The sequence below is a fragment of the Stylophora pistillata genome, chromosome 11, assembly GCF_964205215.1.
Source record: "Stylophora pistillata chromosome 11, jaStyPist1.2, whole genome shotgun sequence".
Lineage (NCBI taxonomy): Eukaryota > Metazoa > Cnidaria > Anthozoa > Scleractinia > Pocilloporidae > Stylophora > Stylophora pistillata.
In genome coordinates, this window is record NC_142529.1 from 11,787,117 (window position 1) to 11,808,328 (window position 21,212).

The following is a 21,212-nucleotide window of genomic DNA, read 5'->3' on the forward strand; positions in this document are numbered from 1 at the left end:
ACAATCGGGACAGGCCTAACCAGTTTTGCCCTGAGATAAAATGCTAATCCGCCTGACAGATGCTATCTTAGTGTATATTTGCACAGTAACCCAAAAACATTCATAGCGAATCTGGCTTAGAAGGCCACGGAGCGCTAAAACACTGGAAACGTAATTACCATTTGACGAGGACGAAAATCCTGCACTTGCTCTTGAAGGACAATGCGAATTTGATTTGAATTTAGCCATGGAAATTCCACAACGTGGCTCTTGCTGCTCACTGTTTCCAGGTCGAATTGGATGTGCACGAAGGTCTTCAATGTACGAATACACCACTACGATGAGGTAAATCTTAGGGAAAGAAAGAGGCAGTTAATTGAAAAGGACAATGGAGCGCTTTTTTTTAATAGTTCCTTAAGACTAAAACCAAAGTAAAAGAAAATACTTTAAAGAGCTAGTAAGAATTTGAAGTAAAAACAGCCATGCCAAAGGGCGGAAATTCAGTGGAGATTATAAATTTTATCAGTTTTATTTAATTTTTTTTTTTTTTTTTTACATCTTATCGGTTAAGAGATTTGTGGGAGTTTCTGGAGTAATCACAGAGCGATGTGAGGAAAAAACTTAGAAATTTAGGATTACTATCGATACTAAAATAATGATTAGAAACGACCGAAACAAACATACCGACAGCAACCAGACAATGCCTTTAATAAGTAAGAAGACGGCAAACTGTAGCATAGAAGAAAACAAAAATCATCTTCAGTAAGTTTGTACAAAAAACTTTCTCCAGCCATTCAATACAAATTCTTTTTCAATTTACCCCATTCCAGACGAGAACGAAAAATAAGATCACTCCAAAATTGAAAAAGAACTCGAACATGCTCCACACAAGCCAAGTATATGCCAAACGTTTGCAATTGTCACACTGAAACAGAAAAGAAAGGAAATCAGTGTTGTAAACTGACAAATGAATAAATGCGTACATGATTAAATGAATAAGTTAAATATAAAATCATGTGGACGAATATTGATAATGATAGTTATGAGGTAACATAATAATAATAATAATAATAATAATAATAATAATAATAATGATAACCCCTTTATTTAAACAAGATAATGTTTCAAAGCTGAACAGCTTGTGGGGTCGTGTGTAAATCAAATAAACTTCTAAATTAAATAAATTCAAATTATGGTTTTTGAGGAGAGGGGAAAACCGGAATACCCAGAGAAAAACCTCTCGGAGCAGAGCAGAGAACCAACAAACTCAATCCACTTATGATGCCGGGTCCGGGAATCGAACCCGGGACACATTGGTGGAAGGCGAGCGCTCTCACCACTACGCCAAGAAATACAATAGTCCATTTCACAGTTGCGTGCTTGGTTGCCTAGCCTTTGAACAAGAGTGAGTCTTAAAAGTAGCCTGGTTATGAACAACATTGCTGCTTTTCAAATGTAAATTATTTGTAATCACGCTAACTATTTAATGGTCTCTATCACAACAAGGTGACATTGAAGTCTTGCTCCAAATCAAAGACTTGGCAACTAAGTACGCAACTACAAAATGGCCTATTGGACCAGACTGAAATATTGATAAATGACGTATGACTATGTAAGAACAAAAAGCAAAAACTACCAGAAAACGTTCGGTTAAACAAAGCCAATCTTCATCCATTTCTGTCTTACAAAAGCCGGCGCACTTGCATAATCTACCAGCTAGTTTTAAAATTTCTAAAGAAGAATTATTATGAACCTCTCAGGAAAATTTTTAATCTTCTCTAATTATTTTAAGTAAAATGCTAAAAATTCGTTCTTTTGAAAGAGCGGAATTACAGAGTTGGACTTACTAAGACAATGGATCCCAGAAGCATTAGGTTAACCAGCAGAGAGATGACTTTAAATGCGATGTTGACATAACCCAATCTGATGATCGCTTTAGAGATGACCATATAAAAAATAAAAAAAATAAAAAAAATCAATCGGTCAATGAAAGATTAAGGGTATTCAGTGGCTGCTAGAGGGATGCAGATTCATGTACACTGTTAATCCGTCAAAGCTACCAGTTGGTCATTTGTATCCCTAGGTCAAATCAAATGTTTTGTTTCCCGAGTTATTGTCAATGAAATGTTTAACGGCTTGCTTTTATAAAACCCAATGGCTTCGCTCAAAGTCATTATCTTTTTTAGGAAACTTTACTAATTTCTGTCGAATCCAATTTAGGTAAAGCTGGCAACATGAAAAGACCTTTCATTTAAGCAAAGAACCTATCAACTCCACATCATTTCTTAGCCGGGCATAGGCGTGAATTAGATGAGTGCCAAACTGAGACTGTCCTCAGACTTGATAAACTTGTTCCCCTGCTGGCTGAGGCGAGGTTTCGGGCAAATTTATTGTGACAAAAGCTAGGCTGGGAAGGTACTTCTCGCAGAAAATATGTTAAACGTTTCCTTGGAATACTGGCCGGTTCAACGTTACTTCTACGACGCTAATTTCACGAAAGATCGTGGCAAAAAACTACACATTTCGTTGGGCAATCTTTCAACTGCAGATATTTTTGTCCTAAGCATGTGTTATTTTTAACAAATATAATAGAACAAGACAGAAGTAAGTTGTAATACCGAGAAAATGCTTTTTGCCGAAAGGCAAATCTTGGCTGAGTTCATCGGCGTTCTCTTCTAGTTGCTTATAAACTTTAATAGAATGACTTTCTTTGTAAATTGAGTATATCGATATGCCCTGAAATATAAAAAGAAAAGCAACAACAGATCAGATTTGATGTATCACACCAAATCAAAATTACACAGACTGTTAACATCACTCATCGTATTTCAAGGTAATGACACCGGGATACCCCAGCCGTAAGAAAGAAAAAAACACCCATACAGAAAAATGTCTTTAGCGCTTATCATACAGCAGTACGTAGGGAAGTAAAATTTTTCTGTAACGCCGAATGTCAATGCTTGGTTTCCGTATCACTGTTCCACTGTTCTTGTCGAGTTCGACTTAAAAACGTGAAACTAGTATTTAACGGGTACAGGTTTGAATCTTATGGAAGCCTTATTTTTTCAGGCGTAATTTCTTCGATTTCTTTTTTTTCTCGCTCACCTTTCAGTATCATTTCGTTATTTCAATAAATGCGTTGCAAACACAGCATCAGATTTTACGTTAAATCAATTTTAAAATCACACTAAGCGCAGTGTAGGCAAACCAATCTACTTGAATGTTCATATTTGAGCAGGTAAAATTATGAAGTTAACAGTTAATTTCTCCGTCCTTAAGTGTCAGAAAACACGAATACCTTCGTGTTGACAATATAATTTGTACCGCAAATTATTTCTATGGCTAGTAACAACATAGTCAAAAACATTTTGGAAACCCTGCTCTAAATCTTAATAAATATACATTTCAAGCGATAGAACAAACTGTATCACAGTTAACCTCCGCTGTTGTTCAAACGGCTAAGGTATAAAAAGCAGAGGGCTGTTTCAAAATTTCAAATAATTAGTCATTCTCAAACTCACCACGCCGAATATACCAATAATCTTTACAGCTGTTCGTAGGCTGATGCAGCAGCAAAAATTTTTCAACAAAACTGCCATTAATTGGAGGTGGTAAGTCGAAATTACTCTTCTGAATATCAAACTCAACTGAGGTGAGACTGAGCTGCTGGATGCTTTTAAATCTTTCACTCTTGAGCCAGTCCGTTCAAAAATTTCCTCTTTGTACTTTCCCGTGCTTCTTAGTGGTTGACTACCGACGTTGCCAAATTTCCGTCGTCAAAACAGATGGATTGCTTGGACAATCATAGGCTCCCAGTAATTTCCGTAAATAGAGTCAGTAAAAATACAGCCAGGATTACGTCATCATTGCTATATTTATGCTTTACAAGGTTTGCCAGAGAAGTCATCAAACTCAATTTTGCAAGCGATTAATTAAATCTGATTTCAGTTTTTGGAAAAGTTAAGTGTTTAGTGTAAATTGTGTCATCGAAACTGACAGGTTTTAGTTCATCACACACTACGGAAACTTGCAAATTAACTTGAACCGAAAGAGGAAAAATATTCAATTCAGTCTCCGCCGAGAACTGATTTTCGTAATTAAACGAATGAATGTGGTACAATCCATCCGCGTTTTTATCGTATACGAAAGCCCCTAGGTAGGCATAATTGTACTACTTCTTCCAAGTACTAAATTTCATGGCGAACATGGCGGTAAAAACCTACACGTAAGGGTAGAGTTTAAAACACAACAGAGGTTTTGTTTTGTTTTACATTTTTTTACCTGCTACAGCTGCTTTCATTCAGTAATAAAGCTATTTTATTTTACGCACGTTGAAAGGTAAAAGTCCTCTTTAATGATATGGTAGTCACGGTGCGTTGTATAAAATAACGTGTGGCAGAAGGAGAAAAGAATCTGCGATCACTTCTAATTTGTTTCTAAATACAAACCATTTTGAGATACAATGAAATATATGAAGTTCACATATTTTGAACTGCGGTATTAGATACATATGATGTACGATCCTCGCAGTAGATGGCGCTATTTAAGCAATAGCGAAAATCAGACCTGAAAAAAATGAGGCCTATACGGGATTCGAACCACCGACCTCTGCGATACTAGTGCAGCGCCCTACCAATTGAGCTAACAAGCCAACTTGGAGCAGGCCGTTAAGTTGATTCGTAATAAACCTGTGAAAGTGATAAATGAGATACAATGAAATATATGAAGTTCATATATTTTGAACTGCGATATGTTACAAACCATTTTGTAACATATCGCGGCACAGGCAGCCCAAGCTCACTACTAGAAAAGCGGACGTGACTCTTACAGTGTTGCGCAACGTTTTATATTTATAAAGAATTCTATGGAATGTTATCGGTTTGCCTTAAAAGAGAGAAAAAATGTCTTGTTTTGAAATAAATTTAACTTACCTCATTGCCTTTTTTCTTTGTTGATTACCAGCGTCTCAGGCCATTTTGAAGCGTTTTCGGCGAGTTACCGATATCTTGGTGTTCAAAATCTTCGATCACTTTCAACATAGTTAATATGCTTTCAATTTGTTTCCAAACACAAACTTTTATCTGGCCTGAGACGCTGGTAATCAACAAAGAAAACAACAAGGCAATAAGGTAAGTTCAATTTGTTTCAAAACAAGACATTTTTTCTCTCTTTTAAGGCAAACCGATAACATCTCATACAATTCTTTCTAAATATAAAACGTTGCGCAACACTGTAAGAGTCACGTCCGCTTTTCTAGTAGTGAGCTTGGGCTGCCTGTGATCGCGGTTGCAATTCCAGGCTTATTCCTAAGGAGCTACTATGGTGAAAATTATACGCATAAATCCATAACAATAGTTTATGGATCGATTTTTCATTTTCGTATTCGAGTAACTTCAATTATCAAAACAGAAAGGGAAGACAGGAGAGCAATTGCACCAGCTGTATACATTGCTCGCGTCGTATACATTGCAGCTCGTGTAATACGAAAATTTTGTAGGAGTTTAATTTATGCGGGCGTGGGATAATTTGTGTTTTACGGGAACAAATATTACTCCAATTCCAGACGCCTGAAATTTCTGACGGAGACTGGCCGCCAACTTTTGCAGTGTTCTGTTCAAAAAATAGAAAATAAGCCCGAAGAATGAGTTCCAATATATATATATTTTCAATTTTTCTATGTGATTCGCTTGACAGATCAACCTGTGAACCGTCATCATAACAAGCCCATGACGTAATGGATGTGTTTAAAGGCAACAAAGGTTTTGTTTTGCTTTGTTTTGTTTGTTTTTTTTTTTTTGACCCGTTTAAAAAAAAGCTTTCATTCAGTAATTATGTTATTTTACTCCACGCAGTAAGATAAGTAAAAGTTCTTTTCATCGATATGGCAGTCAAAGTGCGTTATATCAAATGACCGTAGAGGAAGATGAAAAGAAATTTTCAATCACTCTCAATTTGTTCTCAAACACAAACTTCTATCTGCAGTTATTTGGCATCTTGGTCGATGGATTGAGTTTTAATAATTTTTTGCGTTCGGAGATCAGATTTTTTCTTAAAGTTATTTCTGGAGTGTGATATGAAAATTTTGTGGGAGTTTAATTTATGCTGATGGAAGATCATTTGCGTTTTATGCGAACAAATTAAATATCTCTCCGATTCCAGATGCCTGAAGTTTCTGACGGAGACGAAGTGCTGGTGACCGACGTTTAAACAGCACCTGAAAAGACTTTCCAATACATATTTATTTTCAATTTTTTTACTTCTCTTTAAAGAGGGCAGGGATTAAGCTGGTAGACGTTTCGTAGGTGACGTGGATATTTTAAATGAGTCTGAATAAAGAAAATGGGCATTAATTCTACACCCGATTTGCTTCAGAGATCTACCTGCGCTTACTCTATGTTATTACTAACAGAAACATAAAACTTTAGCAAGTTTTTCAAAGAGTAGTTAATTCCAAGGCTCTTAAAAAGGTTAACCCTAACACCATAATCAGTAAACGATAACTTTTACAACGAGTTCTTTGAATCGCTCCGAAGTTTTATTTATCATATGTCAACTTTGATTATATTACAAGCGATCAGAATCCTAGACAACAGAATCCTTAATTAAATAACTTTCCTATTTTAATACCAATAATAGGCGGGAAAATACTACGATAACTTAAAAATGCATGCGCATGACGAACTGTAGTAGTAAGTATTTCAAAAGACATTTTATTTTAACTACTACAACTGAATGCCCATCATTATTTATCGACTGGAGGGGGGTAGGGTGGGGGACGAAGGTATGGGGAGCGTTGCATGGTTTTCAGGGGGAACGGAGAGTGAATCACTCGTGACCAAAAGAGTAAAATCGGGTGACTGTACCGAATTGAGTGCCAATGAAGGAGGGGGACGGGAATCGATAGAATACTACCTGGGGGGGGTCATGTAATTTTTATTGTGACATGACCAAATTGCTCCGATCCTCCCCTCCAGAAGCACAGACGATAAATAATAGCCGGCCCTCTGATTCCTCTCTATCATCCGAAAAAAAAATCTTTTCCCTAATCACAATTAGTTTGTCTTTGAAATAATGATCAATGATCAATGTGTCAGTCACCACCTCCACAGCCACCACCCCCACCGTCATCACCCCCTAAGCCTCCACAGTCACCACCTCCTGAGCATGGACCTCCTGAATACCCCCAACAATCTCCTGAGCCTCCACCCCATTCTGAGCCCCCTCTCCATCTAGAGGTGGTCAGTTTTGAACCTGTGAAGGAAAAAAACGATTCAATAAATCAAACACTTCAACTCCCTTAATCATATTCTGGAATATATAAATGGAAATTGGAATAAATCTTGATTGAAATTTTGATACGTTTAGTGGCCCCTTCGCGGATAGCTTTCGAGCAGGGAAAGCCAGCGCGTTTCTGGATCCGACTTAGCGCACACAGTGAGATCGGCGAGAGCAAAGTAAAGCCTCTAAACACAGTGGTCAAACATCTGTGCACGAGCTAACGATCTAATGACTAGGCAGCGTACCTTGAGGCAACCTCGTTCCCAGGGTCCCTCATCTCCTCGCCCGCTCCATGGGGCGGGAAGATGAGAGACCCTGGGAACGAGGTTAACTTTGAGGTTTTCAGAACTAAGTTGCCTCTCAACAGTTACAAACAGCCACATGTGTTAGCAAGTCGGATACTTGTACCCGAGCAAGCTTTGTGTTCGAAAAGTCTCGAGTTGTCATTTTCCATATTTTTTTGGTTACCTTTTGCAAATTTCTGTGAACGCTTCAATATTTCTTCGCATATTTTGCTAGGCAGCAGTTGTTTTTTATGTTTTCTTTGGTAATTTTGCGCGAAAAAAATTAAGTTTTTTTATGCTACAAAGACAGAGTGCTGAAGTCGTATTAATAAGTCAGAAAAATGTTTGTTGCACATCGCGGGGGAAACGTAAGGTCACAGGGTTGTAGCTAAAGAAGATCGACATATATTGCCCTCAAATGAAATACTGGTCCGTCGGCAGATGTTATCAGAGCGTATTTCTGCACAGTAACACAAAACAAATTTATAGGGAATTTGACGGAGCATTTAAATAATTGACGAAAACGCATTTACCACTTGGCTTTGGTTGCCGCCTGTCAGATGAGGAAGAAAATCCTGAACTTGTTCCCGTAGGATAATGAGTATTTGATGGAAATATAGCAGTGGACATTTCACTAGGTGCTTCTTGCTGTCCAATGTTTCCAGGTGGAAGTGGTTTCTGACGAAGGTGTTCGATAAACGAATAAACCACCACGATGGAGTAGATCTTAAGACAGAGAGAAAAAAAATAGAGGCAATGAGGTAAGACCCAGGCAACCAGTGGGAAGTTAATAGGCCATTTCCGAATTACCTTTGGCCTCTTTTTCAAAACCAGGCTGGTGCTGAACTAGTCGTATAAAAATGAGTTTATTTGTATACGAATGAAAACTTTTTATGATATGTAAGGATGAGTACCAGGACTCGCTTTGAAAACGAGTCTAAAAGTATTTCGGAAACGGACTCTTGAACAGGAGAATAGAACGCTTTTCTATTGAAAACATTTAAAATCAAAGTAAGTTCGATGGCTAATAAGAAGAAAGGTAAAACCCTTAAGAGCCAATGAGAATCTTAAGTAAAAAAAAAAAAATAAAAACGACTAATTGTAAAGCGCGGGAAAACGCGGCTAACCAAATGATGGTTGGTTTTAGCTTTGAATTTGATTGGTTGAGGGTGGCGCGAGTTTTTTGGAATAATCACAGAGAGAAGAAAAACCTATGCAGTCTCGAATTACTATCGACACTCGCTTGAAAATGAATTACTTCTAGACTGAAACAACTTACCGACAGCAACCATGCAATGCCGTAAAAAATTAAGAAGACGTCAAACTGTAATATAGAAAAAAGAATTAAAAAAACAGAAATAATGTTCAGTAACTTTGTGGAAAAACTTTCTCCTGGTACTCAATATAAATTGTTTTTTCAATTTACCCGACTCCAGACGGCAATAAGAAATATGATCAATCCAAGATCAAAAAAGAGCTCGAACATGCTCCAGCCAAGCCAAGGATATGCCAAGTACGCTTTACCCTGCAACGGAAAAGAACAATTATCAGTACTGTACTACATGAATATTTTCGTAGGTGCTGATTGGCTAGTTCGAAAATAAATAGCAAGTACTATGTATTGACTTGAAGCAGCCGATGAGACACGTTCGCCTGTCACGCGTTTAATTTCCGACCAATTTTCGTTATATTGAAAGAAATAAGCTATTTTTTTTTTTGGTATCTATGTGGTATATACCACTTAACAGTTATTCACCGAAGTGGAGGTGGACAGTGAGGAATATTTACCGAGCCCCCGAACGCTAACACCCTAACAGGTATACAAGTAGAAAAGACTGAAATATTGATGAATAATACACAACAAAATAAGACAAAAACGAAACAAAAAGATACTTATGTAGTATTTAAGAAACGAGCAGCAGTGTTTTATCGGGTTTAAAAACACGAGGCGTAGCCAGTGTTTTTAGACCCGATAAAACACGTGCTGCGAATTTTTCAAATAGCTTCAAAGACCCGTGCCTCTCAAGAGATTTTTCTAAACGTTATATGAATGCATTAAATAGCTTCAAAAACCCGTGCCTCTCTGGGGATTTTTCTAAAGGTAATTGGAATGCATTAAAAGTTAATCACACTCAGAGGGGAAAAGTGCTCCTTGTTTGGCTGCTGTTAAAGTTCAGAAAGCTTTTCCTTGAGATGCCGCCCAAACGCGTGTTTCGAGAACCAAAAAATGCGAATTGTGTCTTCCAAAACTGCACAATTAATTTTGTGAACAATGGGAAATTGTAAAAGAACGAATTTCAACTCTAACAAGAATTGATCAAGAAAATAAACTTTGTTGTTTACTGCGGTTAATGTTTTTGTATGCTGCCTTTTGGGGAATAATTTGGTATTATAATTAACGTGATCTTTATATAAAGATCGCAGTAATCATATTCTCATTAATAATTCAGTGATGATTTCGTTGTTTATGAATTGTACCCCGATCTCCCCCGACACCGAAATCAAAACCCTCTCCAGGCTTTTCAGAATCATCATTCTATCCTTGGGTTTCACCCACGTGACCAATACCTTAGCAACGGTTACTATCCGCCATCTTGGTGTCCCTCGGGCGTAAACAAACCGTATCTAACGAAGAGTTCATGTGAGAAAGAAGGAATGGTTTTATGCATTGTTGTTGGCTGTTCGAGCAAAAGTGGAAAGAATAAAGACTAAGGATTTTTTCGTATAATAATTTAATATTTTTATTATTTCTATAGCGCAAAATTCATTAGATATATGATCTAATGCGCTATACCTAAGATCATTAGAAATCAAGGGGAAGAACAGGAGAAACTAGAAGTTGTTGTACGGTTCGAGGCTTGCGGCTGTTGTAGATCCTCGAATTTTTGGTCGAGCTTTTCTTTGAGCTCCTTAGCCGATGAGAAATCGATGTCTTTAGCCCTCGCATACGGCACTTCATTGACATATGTCGGCAATATCCATGAGCATTCTACCTGAGTGCAAGCAAGCTTGGGGTGTCACGAAAACTCGCACCCCGAAAACTCAGACCTCAGACCTCAGACCCCGAAAACTCAGACCTCAGACCTCAGACCCCGAAAACTCAGACCCCTCGCAAATTCAAGAGATAAACTCGACTCACGATCACTCCTGGTAATGCCACGTGTATTTTGACCTTTTGGGTCTTGATCCAACTGAAGCAGCAAAAACAAGGCCGCAAGTTGCAAGTTTCGCAAAATCGTCCGATGGTTGAGCATTAAAACATTTTAGAGTGACACAAGACTTCATTTAGCTTAGATTTGCTCTATTTTTCCCGTTAATTTTGAGCTTTTCATTGACAGTTAACTGGATCAAATGCGCTCGCTCCAACACCAAAGTATTAAAATGTGGCGTGATTTTGACGAGCCGAAAGGGACGTTTGTTTACTTTTTGTACTTCGTCGCACAGATCCTTGTTGTCGCTCTGTTAAAATTCTTAAATATTTCGCGATAATAATGGATACAAACAGAGACTCGGCCCACCAGTCCCAAAACGAGGACAATTTTGCGACCCTTGGGCTAGAGTTCTTAAATGAATCAGAAAGAAAAACAACGGGAAAGAAGACTCGGCATCAGCGCCGTCACGATTCGCTTCACTGAAGAATCACTCTTGATATTGAGATACAATGAAATATATGAAGTTCATATATTTTTTTTTTATCTACTGCGAGGATCGTGCATCATATGTACTCTTGATATTGTTGTCCGTCTTTCGCGTCGGATTTGTTGCATTATTCCACCGGTTATGTTATAAAACAATTGGTTCATGCTTTATGCTATGCACTATCGAGTTATGGAGCACTTCGGAAGCTTGGAGAACACTTCGAGGGATCTGAGTTTTCGGTGTCTCAGTTTTCGTGACACCCAGCGAGCTTGCCATGAATTCGAGTAGTTGCCTCTAACATAAAATAAAACACTCGCGATATGCGAGCATGACTCAGCCAATCCAGCTTTGCATCCCAAGCAATGGGCTGACAAAATAGTCCTATCGTTTCCGGAAATGACCCAAATGTTCACTAAAGGATCATTCATATGCTGTGAATGCCAAACTCGTGCTCTCACGACATACTTGCCGGCGAATACTTTGCCTACACCTGAGGTTACAAATCCCGACACCATTTTATTAAACGCCTCTAGACTCTTGAACGCCTTGAACTGCTTCTTGGTGTAGAAGCTGGTCTCAAGAACGAGGTAACTCAGCAAGTCTGACACTTCCACAAGAGGCAAGCATTTTGGACTGAACTTCTCGGCTGGTATGCTTGCAGGGTCAACCCCGATGACCGAGATCTTTTGCAAACATCTTTCCTTCCAACTCTCTAAGCTTTCGGCATACTCAGAGAGCACTTGGATACCTTAAGATGAATGCCAAATACTTTTATCGCTTTTTTCTTTGAGGATGTTCATGTTGTTGGCGAAATAACACGGCGATAAGAGAGAGGGCTTCACTATAGAAATCGACTAATTATTCCTAAATTTGACACCCGTGGGGCACCAACATGGCGGACACTAACTTCAGCAAAGCTTGTGACGTCACCTGAAATCCAAGAATACCGGCTATAAAGGTTCATACACGTGATCGATTTGCCTCGTGTGATAGGCTCACGGGTTTTTGAAGCTATTTAATGCATTTATCTAACGTTTGGAAAAATCCCTAGAGAGGTACGAGTCTTTGAAGCTATTTAAAAAACTCGCAGCACGTGTGTTATAGTGTTAATGAACTAGGGTTTAATTAATGTTATAGTGTTAATAAATTAGGATTTAAATAATAGGAACCATCACTTGGTGTAAAATACATGACATGAGAGGTCCCAGAGAGTAAACATATATAGCTAAGTTGCATGCATATTGAGGTTGTGATATATTGTGTAACTGTAGTTTAGGTAGTGATTATTAAAGTTTGGTCGGCCGTTTTAACAAAGGATTGGCGTCACTTTTCTGCAGTAAGACACAACAACTGGCGACGAGGATGGCTGAAGGAGAAGAACCGACGAATCCGACAGCACAACATACAGTGGTAGTGAATTCGCTCATCGGTCGAGTTGAGGAGTTTGTACCGGGCTCAGACTGGAAGCATGTCGAGCGAATGGAAATGTTCTTCGAGGTCAACAATGTGTTGGAAGCAAAAAAGGTACCAACAATACTTACGTTTATGGGGAGTAAGATGTATGCCTTACTTAGAAGCATTGTATCTCCAAGAAGGCCGAAAGATTTGTCTTTTGCGGAAATTGTGGATAATTTGGCTAAGCACCTAGATCCGAAGCCGATAGTCATAGCCGAGCGTTTCAAGTTCCACAAGGCGGAATAGCAAGAGTCGGAAGCAATAAGAGATTTCGTTGCTAGATTGAAAAAGTTGGCTGAGACTTGTGAGTTTGGCGGTTATCGCGAAGAGGCGATTCGGGATCGATTCGTATGTGGTTTAAAGGAGCGAACGATTCAACGCAAGTTACTCGCGGTAGCGGACTTAACTTTACAAACAGCTGTTGAGAGGGCGTGTGCTGCGGAACTGACCGAAAAGGAAACCACTGCATTGCATGGAGGAAGTGTGGAAGAAGTAAAAAAAGTGGCAGCTACATTTCCTGAGTGCTTTCGTTGTGGAAAAGTCAATCACTCGTCGGACATGTGTTTCTTTCGCAACTCCAAGTGTCATGGTTGTCAAAAGGTGGGTCACATTGTGAAGAAATTTCCTGAGAAGCAGCAAAAACTTGAAAATGGGAAGAAAAAGTGGAGCGCAAAGTCGAAATTTGGGAAAAAAAAGGAAGAAACAGCAGAAGGTTCGTTTCGTCGAAGAAGATCTGGCAGTCAGGCAATCAGTGAGCGGAAGTGATTGACCCATTTTTACAGTCTCAGATTCCCGTGGAACACGTAAAGAGTTTATTGTACCAGTAGCAATCAATGGGAAAACTGTAGACATGGAACTTGACACTGGAACTTCTGTAACTATTATTCCCAAGAATATTTGCACTGATGTTCTCGCGTCAGAACCTGTGGAACGCACAGACGTGAAACTACGAAGTTATTCTGGTCACGAAATTCCTGTTATTGGAGAAGCTAGAGTTCAAGTGGCATACCGCGATCAAGAAGCAGTATTACCGGTTGATATCACAGGAAATGATGGTCCAGTGTTAATGGGTTGCGATTGGCTGTCCGTGTTGAAGTTGGACTGGGGACAGATTAAGCAGATTTCCTTAGAATCGGTTAACAAGTTGGCCTCGCTTCGAACGAGCGTCTAGTCCTGCAATTTTTCAGGAGATAATGGATTCAGTCATCACTGGTCCTCAGGGTGTTGGTGGTATTCTCGATGATCTCATTATCACTGGCTCAAATGATGAAGAACATTTTCGCAATCTAGAAGACGCTTCGGAGCGAATGAGCTGCATGGGAATAAAGTTGAAGAAAGAAAAGTTTGTGTTTATGAAGCCATCAGTAGAATACTTCGCTTTCGTGGTGGATCGTGATGGTATTCACCCATCTCCTCGTAAGGTTCAAGCTATTCAAGAGGTGCCAGTACCGGAGAACCCAACGGAACTGAAATCCTTTCTGGGATTGATTAATTACTATCGCAGATTTATTCCTGACATGGCTACCCTGGCTCAGCCCTTGAATCGTGTATTAGTGGAGAACATTCCGTGTAAATGGTCAAAACAATGTCAAGAAGCATTTCAGAAGCTGAAAGGCTTTTTGCAATCTACACCTTTGCTGGCACATTACGATCCAAAGAAGCCGGTGCGACTGGCAGTTGATTCGTCGTTTTTGGATTAGGAGCTGTGTTGTCACACATTTCTGAGGATGGCGAAGAGAAGCCGATAGCTTTTGCCTCCCGTACTCTTTCCTCGAGTTAACAGAACTATTCAATGATTGAAAAAGAGGCCTTGGCAATTATCTTTGGTGTCAAAAAGTTTCACCAGTACCTGTTTGGTCGACGGTTTACTTTGCTGACAGATCACAAACCCCTAACCTACATCCTTGGTCCGAAACGAGGGATTCCAGTCCTTGCCGTGTCTCGCCTACAGCGATGGTCCATTCAACTGGCAGCTTACACTTATGACATTGACTATCGTGCGTCTAAGAACCATGGAAATGCAGACGCATTGTCTCGCTTGCCTAGGAAAACCATTGAAGAAGCTGACAACTGGTCGATAGAGGGAGATCAAGTCAACAAAGTTCGAATTGAAGGTACACCCATTACAGCGACCAGAATCAGAGGCTACAAGAAGTGATCCTGTTCTGTCACGTGTCTTACATTACGTATAGCATGGTTGGCCAGCAGAAGAGAATACGCCAGAGGAACTCAGATTTTATCGCGCCAAACGTGAAGAGTTTACATTTGAGGATGGTTGTTTGTTGCGTGGTACAAGAGTAGTGATACCCTCAAGATATCGACAGGAAGTGCTGTCTGAATTACATTTTAACCACCCAGGAATGGTGCGAATGAAGTCTTTGGCACGATTGCATGTCTGGTGGCCCAACCTGGACGGTGACATCGAACAGACCGTGAGAGATTGCATTGATTGTCAAGCAAACCGTTGTAGGGCGCCTTTTAAGGTTGTCAACCCATGGATCTGGCCTACTCGCCCGTGGCAGCGTTTACATGTGGATTTTGCTGGACCATTCAATGGAGGAATGTTTCTTATAGTGGTTGATGCCAAGTCTAAGTGGGTGGAAGTGATTCAAATGTCCTCCACCAGTGCCTGCGCCACAATTGGAGCTCTACGCGGCTTGTTTGCTACGCATGGCTTGCCGAAGGAGATAGTGGCCGACAATGGTCCGCAGTTTGTCGCAGGGGAAGTGAAAGATTTCTTAACTTCCAATGGTGTTCGCCTGTGTTTGTGGTCACCATATCATCCTGCATCCAATGGTGAAGCTGAACGTGCAGTTCGGACATTTAAGGAAGCCATGAGAGTTATGAAGAATGGACCGGGTACCTAAATGCAGACATTGGCTCGATTCCTTTTGAGCTACCGAACCACGCCTCATACTGTCACTGGGTGTCCACCAGCAGAAATTTTGATGGGTCGCAGACTGAGAACCAGGCTTGAGTTGCTTAGACCCGACTTGTCTGCACGGATGAAAAAAAAGTCGAGGAGGATAAATCCCATGGTTCGATGCGGTTTTGAGATTGGTGAATCTGTCATGGTGAAGGATTATCGTAATCGTGGATCCGCTTGGATTAAGGGGGTTGTTCAAGATCGACTGGGTCCGGTCACATACCGAGTGCAAGTTGAAAAGTTGCTCTGGAAAAGACATGTCGATCAGTTGCGGGAACTAGCTGGCTCGAAGGTAGCCGATGTTCAGCCGAATATCTGTGAATTACCAGAGATCGATTTGCCTCAAAAGGTAGATGCAACTGTGTCTGTTCCAAATCAAGACCTATCGCCCCAACAACAGTCTATGCCGAGTGAGAAGTCTACCAAGCCCTGGGTTGAAGTCACACCACCTGGACAGAGTATTACACTAGAAGATGTTACGGATAATACTGTTCCTAAAGAGCCCAGACGTCGTTCAACTAGAATTCGATCGAAACCTAAACGTTTAATTGAAGAGATGTAGTTGAACATTGAACTCTCAGTAGAACACTCTCAATTACAGCAATTACACGTTTCGGAATAGTTTTCGCTTCGTTTTATTTCGCTTTGCTTATTATTCTGTTAATTTAATTTGTAGTTTAAGCGGGAGGAGATGTTATAGTGTTAATGAACTAGGGTTTAATTAATGTTATAGTGTTAATGGATTAGGATTTAAATAATAGGAGCCATCACTAGGTGTAAGATACATGACATGAGAGGTCCCAGGGAGTAAACATATATAGCTAAGTTGCATGCATATTGAGGTTGTGATATATTGTGTAACTGTAGTTTAGGTAGTGATTATTAAAGTTCGGTCGGCCGTTTTAACCAAGGATTGGCGTCACTTTTCTGCAGTAAGACACAACAACGTGTTTTATCGGGTCTAAAAACACGAGGCTACGCCTCGTGTTTTTAGATCCGATAAAACACTGCTGCTCGTTTTTTAAATAGTACCTAAACGAAGAATCCTGATGACCCACTGAGACAATTTTTATCATAATCTCTTAACCTTTAATTACTTACAGTTACATGCTAATTTGCGTTCATTATAGAAGTTCATAATAGTGTTGGACTTACTGAGCTACAGGCTGCCAGAAGCGACAGGTTCCCCAAAAGTGAGATCACTTTGAATGCGAGGTTTACATAACTCAGTCTTTGATCGCTATAGAGATGAGCATTAAAAAAAAAAACAAAAGCAAAAACAAAAATCAACTAATCAATGGAGGATAAAAGATAGAGGAAATTTAAGGACTGCAAAGGGGATGAAAACTCATGCACTCTGTTAATTCGTGAAAGATACTGGCGTCACTCAAAGTTATTATCTTTTTACATGAACCTTTAATTTCTGTCTAACCCAGCTTAGGTAAAAAATGCCTTTAATGGTAAGAATAGATCTTTTGAACCCCTCATTTGTTTATTAGCCGCACTTGGACCCGAATTTTCAGGAATGGCAAAGTATCGTCAAACTTGTCAAACTTTTTCCCCTTCGAGCTGAACTGAGCTTTTAGCTGGTAGATTTGAGGATCTTTGAGATGCAAACATTTTCATTGAAAACATGCGTTCTTCCTAACACATTCGACAGAACAAGACAAAAGTAAGCTGTACTATACACCGAGAAAATGCATTTTGCTGAAAGGCAAATCTTGGCTTGGGTCATCGGCGGTTTCCTCCAGATGTTTATAAAGTTTAAGAGATTGCCAACTTTCACGAGAAATGAAATATGCTAATGCAAACTGAAGTATAAATAGAAAAAGGGAAAAAAGATCAGATATGATATAAATTGAGCTACCTGGAGTCGACCGACAAATTAAAGAAGCCTTATGAATTTTAAAACTAGGGTCAGTCATTTGTGATAAGGATGCTTCAAACATAATACATACTTGACCAATGTTAGCGTTTATACTATCATACAGCATCGCCAACGTGACTTTAGAGAAAAAAAATTGTATCTATTGGCCTATGTCAGTGTTTGACTTTGAGTTCGATGTACTTGTCACGGTTTGACTTAAAAACGTACAGCTTGTATCCAAGAGGTACTGGTTCGAATCTCATCAAAGCGTGATTTTTTTTGGTCAGGCTTCTTTTTTTCAATTTATTGTTCACTTCCGAAGATTGCTTTTTTACTTCAATTTATGATTTGCAAATGTAGAATATAAATTTATTGTAAACGAGTTTAAGAAAACCACAGAGCACAGTTGACGCAAACCAAACTACTTGAATGATCTTTTTTCGGCTCAGTAAAAGTTATCAAGTTTACAGTCGCTCGTCCTAAAATGTCAGAGAGCGCAAATGCCTTAGCGCTGCAAATATTATTTGTACGCAAAATATTTGTATGGCTAGCAACTACATGATTGTGTTTTAACGGTTTTAACGAGTCGCGCCGAAAATCATGAAATCAGGTAGTCGACTAAGGTACAAAGGCAGAGGGATATCTCAGAGTTTTATATGATTAATCATTGTTCAGACTCACCAGGTCCAAGATTGCGAGAATCGTAACACCTTTGCGAAGACTGCAGCCGAAACAACAAGTTTTCACCAAAACTGCCATTGATGCTGTTGAAGTCCTAAATGTAATGACTTTCCTAAATGTAATAAAGTCCTAAGCGTAATAACATTGATCCTAAACGTAAAAAAGTCTTAAATGTAACAACATTTGGTCCTGAAAGTAATAAGGTCCTAAATCTGGGGCAGACCCAGGGGTGGTTCGATTGGTTCGGTCGAACCCCCTAAATCATCCCTCAAAAATCAAGTTTCCGAAGACCTAATTTTCAAAATCTCCAGGGGTAGCATGCCCTGGGGCAATTCTTCGAACCCCCCTTGACTTAATCCTGGATCTGCCCAAGTAAATGCAATAACATTTGGTCCAAGATGTAATAAGCCCCCAATGCAATAGATTAACTGCGCTTGTGCATCCACATTGAGACGTTAAAGTGACAACTGTTGCATCAGAGAATCCTCTGATCAAAATTCATAGCGTATTGCGGGATCGCTAGCTGATTTTAAGTAGCGTCTTTTTATCGCTGGAGACATAGGCCAAGAAGCATTGGCTACAAACCTTCATACTGATGTGCTTTTGGCATCAAATTGACAGATCTCAATAGAACGCTGACCAATCCGGCCATTTTGACCGAACAGGCTTGGTCAAGAGATTTTATATTTTCGACAAGTAATTTTTCACAGAGAAAAATTCGTTTTCTCTTCAGTTATCACGGATAATTGAAAATAGCCCCTTTATTTCACGTATCACGACTGGCATATCGTTCACGAGTCCTAGCCGATCAGCTTTTTTAATCACGATAAAAACAACCGACCACGTTGCGTAGACCCCGTTGGACATCATGTTGGAATACTGTCGAAAGTGATGACGCAGGAATATTGGCAGCTGAAGACTTTTGAAAATTCCCGCAAAATGTATACCCTCCTTGATATTAAAACTCAGTAAATGGTCTTCAATGCAACCCTTTGCCTCTATTTTAAGTTAGACTTTGAGAGATATTTCGTTTACCGCGCGAAAAGGTTGGAAAACGTTTTTTTTTTCCGCGATGAGCGATTGTCTCGGTATTTGGTTAAGATATTTACTTTCTCTTTTCTGGTGTGACTGTTTTAAAAAGCGCATAAGATATCTCAGGTCCGTCTCACTAACAAGGGAAATCGATCAGAAACCGACACCATGTAGCGATCTTTCTTGTCCTGTCAAGAAAGATGCAGTTTGCCTCGCGAACATTTATTACAGACATTAATATTCATCTATATAGTGATTAGTCTTGTTATATACCTACCTTGAAATTCAAGACTCTTGACGGCACACAGTGAGGCTGATTAGCGTAATAATTTATTCAACGGAAATGCGCAGTTATATCACGAAATTCATCCTGAAACTTGCTCTCAGTGTTAGGAAGGCGACTAAATCAAATTGAATTTACGCTCCGACTGAGTCTTTCTATTGTTTTTGAGAAAGAGAAAATGTAGCATGATGTGCCTTAGAAAGGGAAATTTCTATATCTAAAACTGAAATTTCTTTATTGAATAATTTCTTAATTTATACCGTCTTTCTCTGGGATATTTCGACTAAAAAAAACCTTAAACAAGGAGAGAACTTAATTGGTACATTTTATCGCATATTTCGTGGGTATTCGATCAAAAACTGACACATTCCCCCGAATCAACATTGCTCATACCTCCTTATGAAACGGCTGTAACAATGCGCTGAATTATTTGCAGAATCGTTTTCCTGTTCGTCAAAACAACTTTCCGCTAAACATTCTTTGAAGCAACTTGCAATGTTCGCCCGGTGGCGATCCCAGAACCTTTTGCGCATGACTGAAGGATGACCTTGAGAGGTTGACCTTGAGGATGACCTTGAGAACAAACATACAGAAATTCAAAGAAAAAATTATTTCAAAACTTTTCAATCTTAGCATAGGTTTAAAAATGAGCTATTTATAAACCAAAAATTTATTTAAAAAGTAAATATAAAACGTTCTCGACACTAGGTCACCGTCAGGGTAAATAAGCACCGTCCGCTAAATTACATATTTTACATCCTTAGGTAATTCCCGAGGGGAAGAGTTGAAACTAGGCTTCAAATGATTAAGCAGTATCACTAATATATATATTTAGCCAAGCCTAAAAGTAGAGTTCCAGATAGTTTATTTTCCAGCCTTCGTATTATTAAAAATCCTTGGCGCAACCTGTCGAAGAGGTTATTCAAGGAAATTTAGGGGTCTGTTTACGTGGGGGGAGGGGCAAGGAGGAGATTGGCGGGGTCAGGAGCCTAGGGACGACCACATCTTGCAAAACGATCAACATGCATGTTATTCAGCGGTATTTTCAAGCAGCTAAAAAACGTCGTCGATGTTCCTGAGTTTTTGAACGGAATTTTTGGAGGATAGGGAGTGTATTCTTCTTCAGATGTAATGTATGAAGTCAGTATCCGTTGAAATTATATTCTATTGAGTGCGAATGATAATTTCAGTTTAAGAAAATTAGCCAAAATTGAAAGAAGCGACGGTAAACAACTTCGAGTTAAGATAGATTTTACTTTCGGCTTAGTCAATGAAGGATTTATAATAAAGCAGAAAGATTTCGCTTTAATAAGAATCAAGAATGACTTGTTTATTTTGAGAGTCGAGAAAGAGAGCCAGCTGTGTTTGTAGCACAATAAACCCATGAGGGTCGTTTGATTTTTTCTTTGCTTTAATTATATTGTCTTCTGCCGCTTTTGTGACTTCGTCGCAGACATTGTCCAAAAGTTACAAACAACCGCACAGACGAGTAAGTCATTGTGTTTTAGAAGCACGGGGGTGTATTCCAAAACTGAACTTAAGAGTCTGAACCCGTGATTGATGCAGGTACTGGTCAGCGCACTCTTCCTTTTTGCCAGCTGTCATTTAATTCGGTCAGTATAACGGTCTGCAGCCAAAGCTACTCGACTTGCATATAGCAACAGGACTTCAACAGATGTTACTCTTGCCAGAACGTCAAATTATGCATTTTTCGCCTAGTTGTTAAATATAGCCCTAACGGTTTTTCAAATAGTCTGTAACTGACGATGATGTTCGTAACATCGAAAC

At 39.3% G+C, this 21,212-nt stretch overlaps 3 protein-coding genes and 1 long non-coding RNA gene across 5 annotated transcripts in view; 2 read left to right on the plus strand and 2 right to left on the minus strand.

Moving 5' to 3' along the window:
• Window positions 1-3,685, minus strand: part of LOC148720060 (uncharacterized) — a 5,428-nt gene extending 1,743 nt beyond the window's left edge. The window contains exons 1-6 of the mRNA XM_088738460.1: window positions 3,501-3,685; window positions 2,598-2,715; window positions 1,827-1,912; window positions 800-904; window positions 664-708; window positions 159-330 (exon numbers count right to left, since the gene is read on the minus strand). Of these exons, the coding sequence (XP_088594586.1) occupies window positions 159-330; window positions 664-708; window positions 800-904; window positions 1,827-1,912; window positions 2,598-2,715; window positions 3,501-3,578 (604 nt within the window). The 5' untranslated portion in view covers window positions 3,579-3,685. The remainder of the gene's footprint in view (window positions 1-158; window positions 331-663; window positions 709-799; window positions 905-1,826; window positions 1,913-2,597; window positions 2,716-3,500) is intronic.
• Window positions 3,686-4,958: 1,273 nt separating this feature from the next.
• LOC148720061 (uncharacterized) lies at window positions 4,959-6,266 on the plus strand. The gene is made up of 3 exons (XR_015993173.1): window positions 4,959-5,108; window positions 5,674-5,738; window positions 6,139-6,266. It is a non-coding gene; the product is annotated as an uncharacterized LOC148720061 (long non-coding RNA).
• LOC148720062 (uncharacterized) lies at window positions 6,260-19,591 on the minus strand. 2 transcript variants are annotated; one of them, XM_088738464.1, is made up of 5 exons: window positions 19,419-19,591; window positions 8,968-9,066; window positions 8,821-8,865; window positions 8,075-8,267; window positions 6,260-7,230 (listed from the first exon to the last, which is right to left on the minus strand). In XM_088738464.1, exons 2-5 carry the CDS (start codon window positions 9,025-9,027, stop codon window positions 7,070-7,072), a joined length of 459 nt encoding a protein of 152 aa, XP_088594590.1. In that variant the 5' UTR covers window positions 9,028-9,066; window positions 19,419-19,591; the 3' UTR covers window positions 6,260-7,069. The 2 variants fall into 2 exon arrangements, with proteins under 2 accessions (XP_088594590.1, XP_088594589.1); XM_088738463.1 differs by lacking the exon at window positions 19,419-19,591 and adding an exon at window positions 16,717-18,752.
• On the plus strand, window positions 15,503-16,123 carry LOC111326822 (uncharacterized protein K02A2.6). Its single transcript, XM_022930901.2, has one exon. The coding sequence runs from the start codon at window positions 15,503-15,505 to the stop codon at window positions 16,121-16,123; it is 621 nt and encodes a 206-aa protein (XP_022786636.2).
• Window positions 19,592-21,212: the final 1,621 nt, after the last annotated feature.